This window comes from Falco naumanni, chromosome 3 (assembly GCF_017639655.2).
Source record: "Falco naumanni isolate bFalNau1 chromosome 3, bFalNau1.pat, whole genome shotgun sequence".
In the NCBI taxonomy this organism is placed as follows: Eukaryota; Metazoa; Chordata; class Aves; order Falconiformes; family Falconidae; genus Falco; species Falco naumanni.
The window spans coordinates 40,402,125-40,414,870 of record NC_054056.1 but is presented as its reverse complement, the minus strand read 5'-3'; the positions used below and the strand labels follow the sequence as shown (position 1 = coordinate 40,414,870).

Here is a 12,746-nt window from a genome sequence, read left to right as displayed (position 1 = left end):
TGCCATAAGTCACGGGAGGGTGGAGAACATAGAATTGGATTGTAATTGCATTTTATGTTTTGTTTGGAAAATAAGTTGGCATAAGACATTACTGATATCATCCCTTGCTCTAGAACAAGAGGTTAATGCCTCCTAATTGTTCTTTGCAAACAATGCTGGGCATAGTTGTGTTAAAATATATAGCTTGAAAAGCAAAGGTGTTGGTTTCCCCAAAGAAAACATATTAAATTACACCCTTAGGTCAATACAAAGCCTGATGCTTATCTTGAGGGCCTATGTCCAAGGAATAAAATAAGCCAAACACTTTAAAATTTGAACAGTTTGTTGAATGTGAAGTTATTCAGCTACAGTCAGCCAACCCACTGGCTTAACACAGCCAGAAGAGAGAGGTGCCATTTCCTACATATATTTGTCACATTTTTCCTTTTTGTCAGCTATATGTTGCCTTACAGTCAAAAAACTGTTATTTGACTTAGTTCACTAGCCTGGCAGAAAAATATCCAGTAAAAATGGTAAGACAAAACCCAAATGTGTATACAATATTCTGCTGGGTTTGTGAGTCAAAGCAAAAAAAAAAAGAAGAAGTCCTAGTGTATCAGTAAGCCCAGGAGGAAGGGAAAGAACACATGACTAAAACTGAGAAAAAAGAGCGGCAAGACCTCCTGCTTCCACCGAGATTTTGGATCAACATGACCACTCCAGAAAGAAATCATCCCTTTATGTGATCTGCATCAAATTTTTTCCTGTGCCTCTGTTGGTTTAATTTCCAGGCATCGATATACTTGCCTTGCATGGCATCACCCAAATTAACTTATTTTTACAAAAGTTTGCTTAGAGTAAAGCCTTAAGATTATAGTACTAACATGTATCACTATACAGTCACTACTGTAGTAACCAACCTGAAAAGATTTTAAGCACATTCAAAATGGTAAACTGCAATTTCTGCAATAGTAGGACAGTAGCAGGGTGTAAATGTTTATGAAGAATCTTGCAGATTTTAGATGCTCTGTAGAAAGATTAATAATAAGGTATTATTTTCAAAACAGGGTACCACAGAAATTTTTCAACAACTGACTATTTACAATTGCAATCTTCAGTGGACCATATAAGGATTTCAGTATTACTACATTTGTCTGAACTGTTTTAAAATCCTAACACAATTCTTCCGTGTAAAAACAAAACAAAACAAACAATAAAACAAAGAATAAACAAACAAACAAAAAACCCAAAACCAAAACAAAACAAAAAACAAACAAACAAAAAACCCAACAGTTTTCCCTCAAGGTAGCAAGTCATCAGCTTTCTTAAAAGCTTAAGAGTACTGGAAAGTACCTTCGCAAAATAAGCAAATCCATGATGGCTTCAGAAATACTGAAAGCACACAGCATATACTGACTTGATGGCAAAGTGCAGAATACTCAAAATCTCTGACAAACAGCATTTAGAGAAAATAAACCACTTTTCTAGTAATTGTTTTTTGATTTCTCAACAAATTTGGTTAATACCTGGCTCTGCTGACCACACATGTCACATATTTGCATAAAATTAGTCATAAAAGTCTAAATACCACATAACACATCGAATTCAGTATGACATTTTTCAGTAGTCTATGTCACTTGGATCAGTAGCTCCACCAGCAAGGCACCCTAGAGCTGTTTGGAGCAATCATCTTGTGGGATCCATTCAGTGAGTATTACTTAAATGCAGCAACTCCATACTAGCAGTACTTTTATTTAATAAGTTGTAAGTAAACATTTTCCTCTGCTGCTGAATAACATTTGATCTAAATAATCTGACAAAAGTGATCTTCGTCTCAAGATTCCTTCAGGAACTGTATTTGTTAAACTGAACACCACTATAACCATAGCCCAAAAAGGTCATCTTGTTTGCAGAAGTCATCAGCAAATTTAAGTTGAAGAAATTTCAAATATAGGATGTCTACATTTGGGCATAGAAAAGGAAAGAAGGGGGGAAGGGGGGAAGAAAAAATCAAACCCCACCACAAAACATTAGTCCCAAGCATTCCTATTTCTCAATATTTAGCTCCATAGCCAAATGGCTGTTATCCCCCAATAACTGTGGGTTCAGTGTTCAGACCTGCAAAGATTTTAAAACACTAGTATCTTCAAATGTTTTGTTCTATAATAATTCCACAGAAACTACCTCAAGTATCAATACAGATGATTAAACACATCAATAATCTGTTTCACACAATATAATGTGATACCAAATATGGCTGGTCTGAACAATAGAAGTTGACATAAAATATTGTTTTACTCAAAGGAACAAATCTGAAATGAAACAGTAACTCAATAAAAGTTTTGATTGAGATGTTCACAAAAAGACCTTCTGTCATTGTTAGCACACTGTCAAAATGACTATGTAGAAAACACTCACCTCAATTCTGCCATTATATCCTTATGCAAATCCTTTAATAAGAACGTTAGTTTGTTCCTGTCATGTTCTGTGGTAGGCTGAAATATCATTTGCAAGACCTCTTGCATTATCTCCAGAGTTCTGTTTTGGGACTGAGTAGAAACTTCTCTATGATGTGCATTATCAAAAAATGAATCAATGAAGTCAACCATCTGAAGCTCAGTGTTGTTTGTATGCAGAGCTTCTTCTATAACAGCAAGATCAGCAATTATATAAAGGAGACCGTTTAACAAAACTGAATTAGCTGTATGAGTATTCTTCAATTTTTCTCTGTTAAGATGACCACCAGCAAATAATATATCAGTGTAACCTTCCTTAGACATATTTTGGAATAGTTCCAGAAAGTCAATAATGTCTTCAACAACCAGCAGCAGGTCATTTGATGAATTTTCATTAGCCATAAGGAGAATTAGAGCATGCATTATTTCAGAATAATTTTTATTGTTACACTCACATAGAAAGCTGTTCACATTCTCTTGTATGTCTTCAAAATTTCTTAACATAACATCTACAGATGATGTATTAAACTGCTGTATTAAAACATCAAGAATCATCGAAGAGGACCATCCAGTGGCTAACCTTAGCAACTGAAACTCTTTGTCTATCATCTCAAGTAAATGTTTAACATTAAAATCCACCAATAAATCTTCTATGCTTGTAACTACAGGAAACCAGAAGTTCTCAAAGTTATCAGAAATATTACTATTTCCATTTAAAGCTGATATTACCATAAGCATTGAGTATGTCTGGTTTCCAACAGGAGACAGCGTCATTAAAGGCTGAATTACAGAAAGAAAAGAAAGGACAGCTTCTGTATGCAGGAGTCCAGAAACTTCACTAGTCATATTCTTAATATTAGCAAGCACAGTCTTTATAACTGATGTTCTTGATGTGGTCCAACTTAGACCACCATAAAGACCACCCAGCTGTTCAAGAACAACTTTGGCCATCTCCATTTCTGCCACTGGCATACTGCCCAGTGTTTCTACAATTTGTAAAACCATTTGTCTCTTTGGTGCAGAGGAACAATTGACTGAGTACGTATAATTCATTTGCAGTGGCACAGCATAGAAGGATAGCTCGTTCCAAAAATCTAGCAGCTCTTTGAGAACTGAGCTATTTACATGAGTCAGCTCAGAAAACTTCAAAAGAATAGAGTTCCATTCTTTGATCTGATGAAAAAAGCAAGTCAGATTGCGAGTGATATCCATTTGAAAGTCTTCCACAGTGCATGAGGAGCTATCCTCCAGTGTGATGAGTTTCAGCTCCTTAATGACTTGAATGACTGCATTGTAACCAAGAGTAGAATTGCTATGCACAAAGTCACAAGGTTCAAAAGTGAGATCACTCTGAGGTGTTGCTGTTGTGAGACTCCAGCAGAACGCTGCAGAAAAACAGACTGAGGCCTCTGCAGGTTCATCAGACATATCTGTCAGTGTCTCAAGTAATATTAGAAGACTTTCTACTTGATTTGAGAACTCCTCTTTAGTAAACATTGGCATTCTTGCTTCCTGAGTCAGTATGAAAGCATATACTTCAGCTAGTGCTTCTGTAACGTTTCCATGAGCTAATCTCTCTGTAAGGCTGATGACACTGAGAAGAAGATGAAACGTCTCTTCTATATCGTACAGCTCATCTTGTCCAAAGAGTCGTGTTATTTGCCATAAGCCAGTGAGGTTCCGATTACACGAATTGTTCTCAAATGCATCCCACCAGTCAGTTAACATTCCTAACTCAGAATTCTCAATATACAAAGGTTTGATATTTTTAAAGACATTGTCTAGGCTCCTCTGGACTTGTTTGAATTGACTTATCAAGAACTCAGCATCCATGTCCCTCATATTTTGCACCAAGGCTACCACATGCTTTAAAAACTCTTTATCAACTCTTAAAGGAGAGACAGCAAAACTAGAAGACCTGAAAATTTCGAGTGCCTTCCTTACCAGTTCAATATTTAGAGCTACTGTTTCCATCAGGTTCTGGAGAAATGTGTTGTGTTCACCCTGCAAGTTTGAGTCAAGTTCATTAATCACATACTGAAAGAACTCCAACAAACTGGTATTTTTCTCATGCAAGAAAGGTTCAAATGCATTATCCACACGAGAGGAGCTGTTTTCTTGGTTTTCAAAAGTTTTACTTTTCAGAAGAGTTTGAATTTCTGCCAAAAGTTCTACTGATGAAAGTTGAAGATGGTGAAAAGGATTAAGGAACATCCTTGAAGTCCTGTTAAATCCATGGGTTGACTGACTAAAATGGGTCTTATTTAACATGTACCGCGAGTGCCCCACTAAATCTTTGACACCCATTTGTATTTGCCCTCCAGAGGTATTTAAAAGTTTAAAAATAAATTTAGGCACACTAATGTCATCTTTTACATAAAATTCAGGGAGAATAAACTTTAAAGTTTTTGCTATAATATTGAAATAAACATTTACACAAATCACATCAGAACCAGTTAGGGAGCATTCAGGGAATATCAAATTTAAAATAAAATTAACAAAGTCCATCATGTTCATTAGCTTAGTATCTGTCTCAATGTTTCCCAGAGATTTCAGTAGAAATAAAATATTTTTTGCACTTTCAAGGTGGGAAGGTGAGTTGTGGTTTTGACTGAGGTTACTTAATCCACGTAGCCACCTGTTACAATCCTCTCCTTCATCCACTGTATCATAAAAGTTTAGAAGGGAATTAAAATAAAATGAAAAATTTGTTTGCAAATGGCTTACATCTTTCAGAGTATTGTCCAAAATTAATTTGGTAATATCCTGGAACATGTTGATACAAACCATATATTTGCCTTGAGTAACACTTCTAAAGAAATCAGATGTGTCTTTTATCTCAGTGAGAATAATTCCAAGTTCCTCTTCAGAGAGTCTGAGAATATTAGAAAGGGAATTTCCAATGGAAAATACATCAGCACCCCTATACTCTTCCTCAGATCCTCCTGAGATGAAAGTGCCAAGTTGAGAGTTCAAAAACTCTCCATTAACAATTTTCAGTATAGATTTCTGTAATTCAGTTATCACAACTGTTATAATTTCTAAAACACTTTCTACACTGTTAAGTGAGCTTGTGACACCAACTGCATTGTTAAATAGACTTTGAAGATTAAGGAAAGCTTCAAAATCTTTCCAGTCATTTACATCACCACCTCCTTCAAATATAATTTTTAATAGCTTCATTGCTGCTGTTGTAGCTTCAACAATAGCCATAGCTGTGTTATTGCAGAGTTCATCATGAGTTGCATTTACAAGGCTTTCAGAGAGATTTGTCAAATCATTTCTTAGAGAGACAAAAAAGCTTGAATTCAAATTTAAGATTTTGAATGCTTCTTCAAAAATGTCTGTCCAGGTTTGAAGCCATGTAAAAGTGCAGTGCAAAGCAGAAGGCACACTTACCTTATCTCCCAAGTTTGTTACATTAGACAGAACACCATCCAATGGAAGCAGAAATAAGTTGTCAACTTCTGCTGATTGATCTACAGAAGTAATGTTTGATAGATAAAAATCAATGCACCCATTATTTATCAGGCATTCTGGGAAGATATCAAGAAACTGTTCCAAATAACAAAAGGCAGCTGTTTGGAGCTCTTCATCTATAAACGAATTTTTAAGGCTGCTCAGAGTGTTATAGACAACTTGCATCTCTTTTTTTCCTTTATGTGCAAGAGACTGGGCCTGAAACTCGGTGTAGTTGTAAATTATTAGTAACTTTTCACAGAGGGACTTACTGGTGAAGTTCCAGAGAAGATCAAAAGTTCCAGACAGAAAATCAAAAACTTGATCCCTATCTTGGAAATCACGCCATACTTGAAAAGATGAAATATCTTTTGAAGTCTCATAGAGAAATGTTAACAGAGTGCTGTTGCTCTCAATATTTAAGACCAAATCATCATTCTGATACAGAGAGAAAAGTATTTGAACAAGTGAGGCCGCACTAGTACTGTTTAATTTTTTTATGTTCTTGAAGAAATCATGCACAATTTCTTCTAATGTATTTACTTTATATATAAAAGTTTCATTTGAGATTAATAAAGAGGAAGCATTACTCTCCCCATGGATTGTTCTTAAAAACATATTGACGTGATCATCAGTCAATGATCCAACCTCATAGATTTTCCTTAGGAAGTTTTCACTTAAGTGTTTTGGATGGTTCAAAGCAGAAACATTTAACTCTGGCCAATCAGACAGGATATGTTGGAGCAATAGCATGCTTCTGTGGTGGATTTTATTTTCTGTAATGGAAAATATAATTCTAGATAAAGTCTCCAATACCTCCTCCTCTTCCACTTGACTCAAATGAGAAAGTCTAGAATCAAGTTCACAGAATACAATTTTCCCTATATGCCAGAAAACTTCTGTAATCTCTTTTGTCCAGAGCCTCTGAAGAGGGTGGAAATCTCTTTGTAGCTCATTCTGGAGTTCAGAAACTGCAAGTGAGAAATTGGTGGCAGATTCCTTCCCCTCAGCAAAATTTTTCATCCATATGATTGTATTATTCAGGACATTTTCAATTAGAGATTGGTTTGAAGCAGCTGAGAAATCAAGCATGATTTCTTCTATGACTTCTACAAAATTGAAATGATGATCCATTTCCTTTTCACCAGAACTACTTAAGTTCTCTTGTCTCTTCAAAAATTCTTTGAAAGATGTCAAAATCCTGAAAAATTAAGCATGAGTTTTTTCTTGTTAGTTACCTAGCAGGCAGACAAGAATTGTTTAAATATATATGTATAATTTATAATTTTAGAATATAGTTATATTTACTTTAAAAATGTTTAAATATCATTTAAATGGCAGTTACAAATTAATCACCTGAAATAGCACAAATCACAATCACTTTTTTTTTTTTTTCAAAAATGTGAACAAACTCACTGAAAAGTCACAGCCACATTCAATACAAAACCAGAATATAGGCACCTAGGTTAAAGAAGTGTGCATTTATCAGTAATTACTATCAAGCTTGTAAGCCACAAAGAGTCAAACACCTTTAAGTATGTTACATTTTCAGCTGCTGAAAAAAAGCAAAGTCTTTATGCTCCACAGACTAATTACTTTATTAATAAAATCAATCAAAACTTCTACTTTTCCATGAATTCTGAAGATTTTGTTTGTTTGTTTTATCGTAGCTATTGAAAGCCAAAACATTCCAGCTGAGCTACTCATAGCTGAGCACTGCTATTTTAATATCTAGAAAAACACCAAAACACAAAATCACAGTGAAAATTTGAATGTTCCCACTGATGTTTCCACTGTGTCAATACTATTTATCAAAGCAATAAAATATTTTACTAGCTCTCTAAGGCTGGTCAAGATTCAGGTGCATGAGAAAAGGAGCACTCCAAAGGTCTCAAGTCGAGAATACCTTCTCCTTAAACATGTTTTCTTTTAATAATTCAAATACAGAACACCACACACCATTGGAAAGCTTTATGAGGCAATTTCTGTGTCAGTTACTGTAATGGCTTCTACAGGAGAGAAACCATTGAAAAACAAAAGCATTCCCCACATAGAACCTCTTTCCTAGATTCATTCAAGTCACAGAAATACCTCTGCATGTATACCAAAGAAAACCCAAAAGAGTCAGGTGATTCTGTTAGCAGTACTGTGTAGAGTAAATAGTGCATACTCTAGAAACAGCATTCAAGACCAAATCCAAATCCTTGCCCCAGAAAATGTGCCTGCACTGATCTTTATAACATAGTTGGGAAAGACCAGAAAAATGATTGAATATGCCAGATATCAATTTGTGTTCTACTCCTTAACTTCCATTTTGTTTTTACTGTAGATATCAAGAATATCTAAGATTTTGAAAACTCAGACCAGGAGTTCTTTGCCTCTAGAGCCCATTTTAATCAAGCTACTAAGGTTCTGTCAAGTTCTGCTTGAAGGAAAAGCAGGATGTGACCTGCCTAACAGTGGAGGAAAAACACAAATTGTGCCATTTATAAATTTTTGATTCTTCATCTTTCACTGCATTGCCAGTGGTTATTTCCATTTGACACGTTAAACAAGGGATTAATTTAGCAAAGGCCTAAATAGCAACACAATGAAAAATAAAGCTCAAAGTCCAGAAATAGCATTTATAAAGTATTCTTATCTATTAACAGTTGTGATAACCAGCATAGCATAGTAAATACTTAATAGCACTTAACAGAAGAGGCAGCACTCAACAATTAGTCTGAAGTTGTTCCATGATGGATATTTTTCTTCTTTTTTTTAAAACAGAGTTGTAAGTGGCTTCTGTTTCACTGTTCATCTAGACATTAGCAGGGCTATATATAATGCAAATAACTTAGTGACAAGAAGCCCTCGTAACAACACACTGGAACTGTCAGGAGTCCACTACTTTTGTTACTTCTGATAACCAGAGATAGGGATGTCTTTTTTTAATGCTTTTGAATGACAGCCATAAAGACATAACTTTTTTTCAGGATTAAATTTCCCAGTAATACTAAAAAACACCAGGCAATCGGTGAAAAGAAGCAGGGTAATAATGTTCCGGAATTCAAAAAGTCCAAAGTGAAGGTGGAATAAAGGATTTCTGGAAAATGGTTAAACAAAAAAACCTACACAGACTAGTTCAACCTTACCGTGCCCAGGAAATAAATGAGGAATGATCTGGTAAGTCTTGCAGGAATGCTAGATAATGACCTAGCATGGTCTCCAAACTGAGCTTTTGTCTAGAACATAAAGATGCTTCTAGTCCATCTGCAGAAAAAATAACACTTCAGTATCAAGAGACAGATTAAAAATGTTTTTATGAACACATCTAAGAACAACTTGATCAACTCCCACTGAAACAACCTGATTAAGTCCTACCAAATTCAGTAGGACTTGAATGTGTACAGAAAAAGAAATACATTATTTATATTTTAAAATAAGTAAATAAGCAGTTTTTATTAAAGTGTTTGATGTTACTTCCACTGAATGATTTAAAGGAATGAAATGCAGAAGCAATAAACATCAGCTCTACATAAGGCACGCCTGTATTTTCCTTACAGAAAAATTCAAAAACAATTATTATAGAAAAAGAAGGAAATATAGCAGATATCTTGATAGAAGTTATATGAACTGCAGAACTAGTTCAAATAAGATTAGTTTTATTGTACCAGAACATACTTAGTGCTATACTCAGCACTGAAATGAACTTTAATATTTCTTTTTCCTTGGAATTTCAGTAAAGAGAAAACAGTTCTGTGAAATTTGCTATTACTAAACAGATAACTGAAATATCTGGAACTGCAATAGATTATAAAACAAGCACAATCAATTCACTTTTGAACAGTTCATTACACTAGCACAGTTATTCAATTTTTAAAAATACTGCTTAATTTTGCATACATTCATAGCTGCCCACTTACTGATCAGGTAATCAGCATATTTCTCATTAGCTCTACAGACAAAACGCGCCGGAGAGTGGGTGGGAAGTATGTTCAGAAAAAGAGATCTTTAGCAAGAATGAGATCTTTTTGAAATCCGAAGAATTAGCTTAAAACAAAAATCAGTAACCTAAATCCTTCAGAAGTTGGGAAAATAAGTGATCAAAAAATGTAAGAATTGGGAACATGGTGAGAATACTTAAAGGAAACACATAGGTGAGATTGGGTGAGGTAATTTTTTAGAGTTATTTGGATAAGCCACATAGAGTTATTTGGATAAGAAGCCCTGCTTCTTAGCTCCACTGAAACGTTGAGAAGAGTAACACAAATATTTAATGAGCAAGAACTCTGAAATGCAAGATCTCCCATTCCTCAGCATAAAGCTGATATTTCAAAGTTTTCCCCAAATAATGAAAAACTACTGTATATATGTATATATATATACATATATATATAAAACAAGAAAGTTAACAGTAGATGCGTCAGGACATCTAGAATATCACAGGACAACTGGCATGAAGGAAATCAAGCATGAAGTCCTTGTCTAATATGAAGCAAGCCTTGAAATACTTTACTGGATGACCAGCTAGTCTGGTGTCCCATTTATATCCTGGACTTAAGAAGCTTTCCTGACAGAATACTATTGCAAAAGTAGATACCCCAACCTGGTTCAACCAGTTGGAATTTTCCCAATAGAAATAGACAATCAAAAAATTTTCCAGCTGGCACTAAAATCACAGCTATTTACCAGAGACAGGCTCTGTATATTAGAAATTTTCCTTGCTAATGATTCTGTCATCTGATGAATCCTAAGGCTGAAACAGGCTCACAGATGTAAAAAAAAAATCACCATTTCCCTTTCTGAGGAATACCATACTCTTAAACAGACAGGGAACCATAGCCTGTGCTGTACAGTAGTTCTTTCCTCACCTGACTGACCTTCTGTGGAGCCTGCTTCCTCATTCATGTATTGAGCTACCTTGCATGTCCAACTGACAAAAGTTGTTAAATCCTTCCAGTATGGGTTTCTCTCAAAAGCAAACAAAATTTCTTCAAGTGTACTATTAATTCTGAAATGACACAGAAAACAAGGTTACCATGGTTAAACCAGTGATTTCTTTCGAAGTAAATTACCTTCTGAACACACGCAGTTTCTCTGTAAATCTTTAGCTGAATTCTATTGCTAATTTATGCTTAGAGTGCCATTGATATACAGAAGAACTGAGGCAGGCAGGCTAATTGCAGAGTCCTTTGCTAAAGAAACAGTGGCATAGTTGTTACATTACTGTAAGCATAACTAGACTTTACTACACAGGTCTGTGAACGTTAAAAAAAGATAAATCTAAAAAGCCTTTTAAGAAACTTCCAAAAAAATGCTCTGATTCAAAAAGTAGCATTTTGAAATTGAAAAAAATTACTGAGAAATGCTTTCTCTTGTTCTGAAATACACCTCTGCATTAAAGAAAATGATTGCTTTCTCCCTGAAAAAAAAAACAATCAAACAAAAAAAACAACAAAACACCTCATATAAACACAGCACTGAGCTTTTCTTGCTCTTCAATGTTACCTAAACACAAGCCTCTATTCCTAAGGGCATTTGAGTTCTATCAGGTTTTTTGATGCTCAAAAAGGAGGAGATGTTGAACTAGTCCTCCTGGTTATTTCATAATCATTTACATACACCAAGGGAGGGAAGGCAATCAACCATAGACCAACAGCAAAAGGGACAGGAAAAATGACATAAATTTTCTAATGTTCAAAATGTTATTAATATCTGTGGATTTAATCCCTACTGCCAACGCAGCTTGTGTAATTTCTGACAGATTCTTGAATGCTTAGACCTAATAGTTTTACTGCTTTAATAGCCAATGCTTCTGTCCATACACCTAAGTTTCTCATACACCTAAGTAATGTAGTTATCTTCTACACATGCTTAAATTGTGACCTAGGACATCTGTCCAGCATAAATGCAATTTCAATTAAACGCATTATGCTCATGCTTTACATTGCCAAGCAAGAATAATAAAATCCTATCCTATTTTAAAGCACTTTATCAATAAAGGAATTTGTCTCTAATATACTCTGATTTAACATTATTAAAGCTTGAAATCAGTAGAATTACTGAGTCATTGCAAATTACAATCAACTTAATAGAAAGATGGCAAAATAGAGAAACAGTGATCAGTTGATGTGTTCAGAAAGCAATCTGAGGCTGTAATACCCCTCCTAGTGTACTTCCTAGCTACCCTCTCTTTAACGTTTTCCTGTGTCTCCCAGGAGTCTTCCAGATCCAAGTTTCCAAGCATCCTGAGAAGCACAGTACCAGAGAGGTATAGGTATGTACCAGGAAGCAGGCTGAAAAGCAGCAGAAGATGCTTGGATGTGAGAAGATAAAAAGGGAGAATAGACTTTTAGAATCCTAGATACCTGCCTATCCTCAGCCTGTTTCCACCCCTATGCTCCCAAATACCACTACTACTAAAAAAAAAAAAATTAAAAAAAAAAAAAATCACCCTCTACCTTCCTGTTTGTGCTTATAAAAAATTGTTAACACTAGGTGGTAATCAAAAGAAAAAGCAGGGTACCAGTCAGGATCCTTATGTATTAGAAGGCATACAAGATACATACAGTGAAAAGAGCAGCTGTTCCTGACAAGAACTGAAATGGACACCCTCCTCAGATGGTGCCTCTGTGTTCAGCAATTGATTATTTTCACAGTAATAAGCATAATTTTCGGTTAGCTTCTCTTCTATTTCTTGCCATCCCAAACAACCATCCATTATGGAATCTGGCAGGCTCTGTTGTCCCTGAGTTACTTTTTGCAGAAGCAGGACCTTTCACAAGAAAGAAAGCAATATTTGAAACCAGTAAAAGGGAAACTCACCTGAGACTTTGGCCCTGCTTCTTAGATTTGTAATACTGATTATAT

General features: G+C 35.2%; 1 protein-coding gene across 4 annotated transcripts in view; it reads right to left on the bottom strand.

The window, feature by feature from the left end:
* ABCA13 (ATP binding cassette subfamily A member 13) overlaps positions 1–12,746 on the bottom strand; it is a 199,311-nt gene that overhangs the window by 151,600 nt on the left and 34,965 nt on the right. For 3 of the 4 annotated variants that reach the window (XM_040588025.1, XM_040588024.1, XM_040588022.1), the window contains exons 14-18: positions 12,446–12,651; positions 10,748–10,887; positions 9,029–9,146; positions 2,398–7,095; positions 900–1,006 (exon numbers count right to left, since the gene is read on the bottom strand). In XM_040588025.1, coding sequence (XP_040443959.1) covers positions 900–1,006; positions 2,398–7,095; positions 9,029–9,146; positions 10,748–10,887; positions 12,446–12,651 — 5,269 coding nt within the window. The remainder of the gene's footprint in view (positions 1–899; positions 1,007–2,397; positions 7,096–9,028; positions 9,147–10,747; positions 10,888–12,445; positions 12,652–12,746) is intronic. The other variant, XM_040588023.1, reaches the window with a different exon arrangement.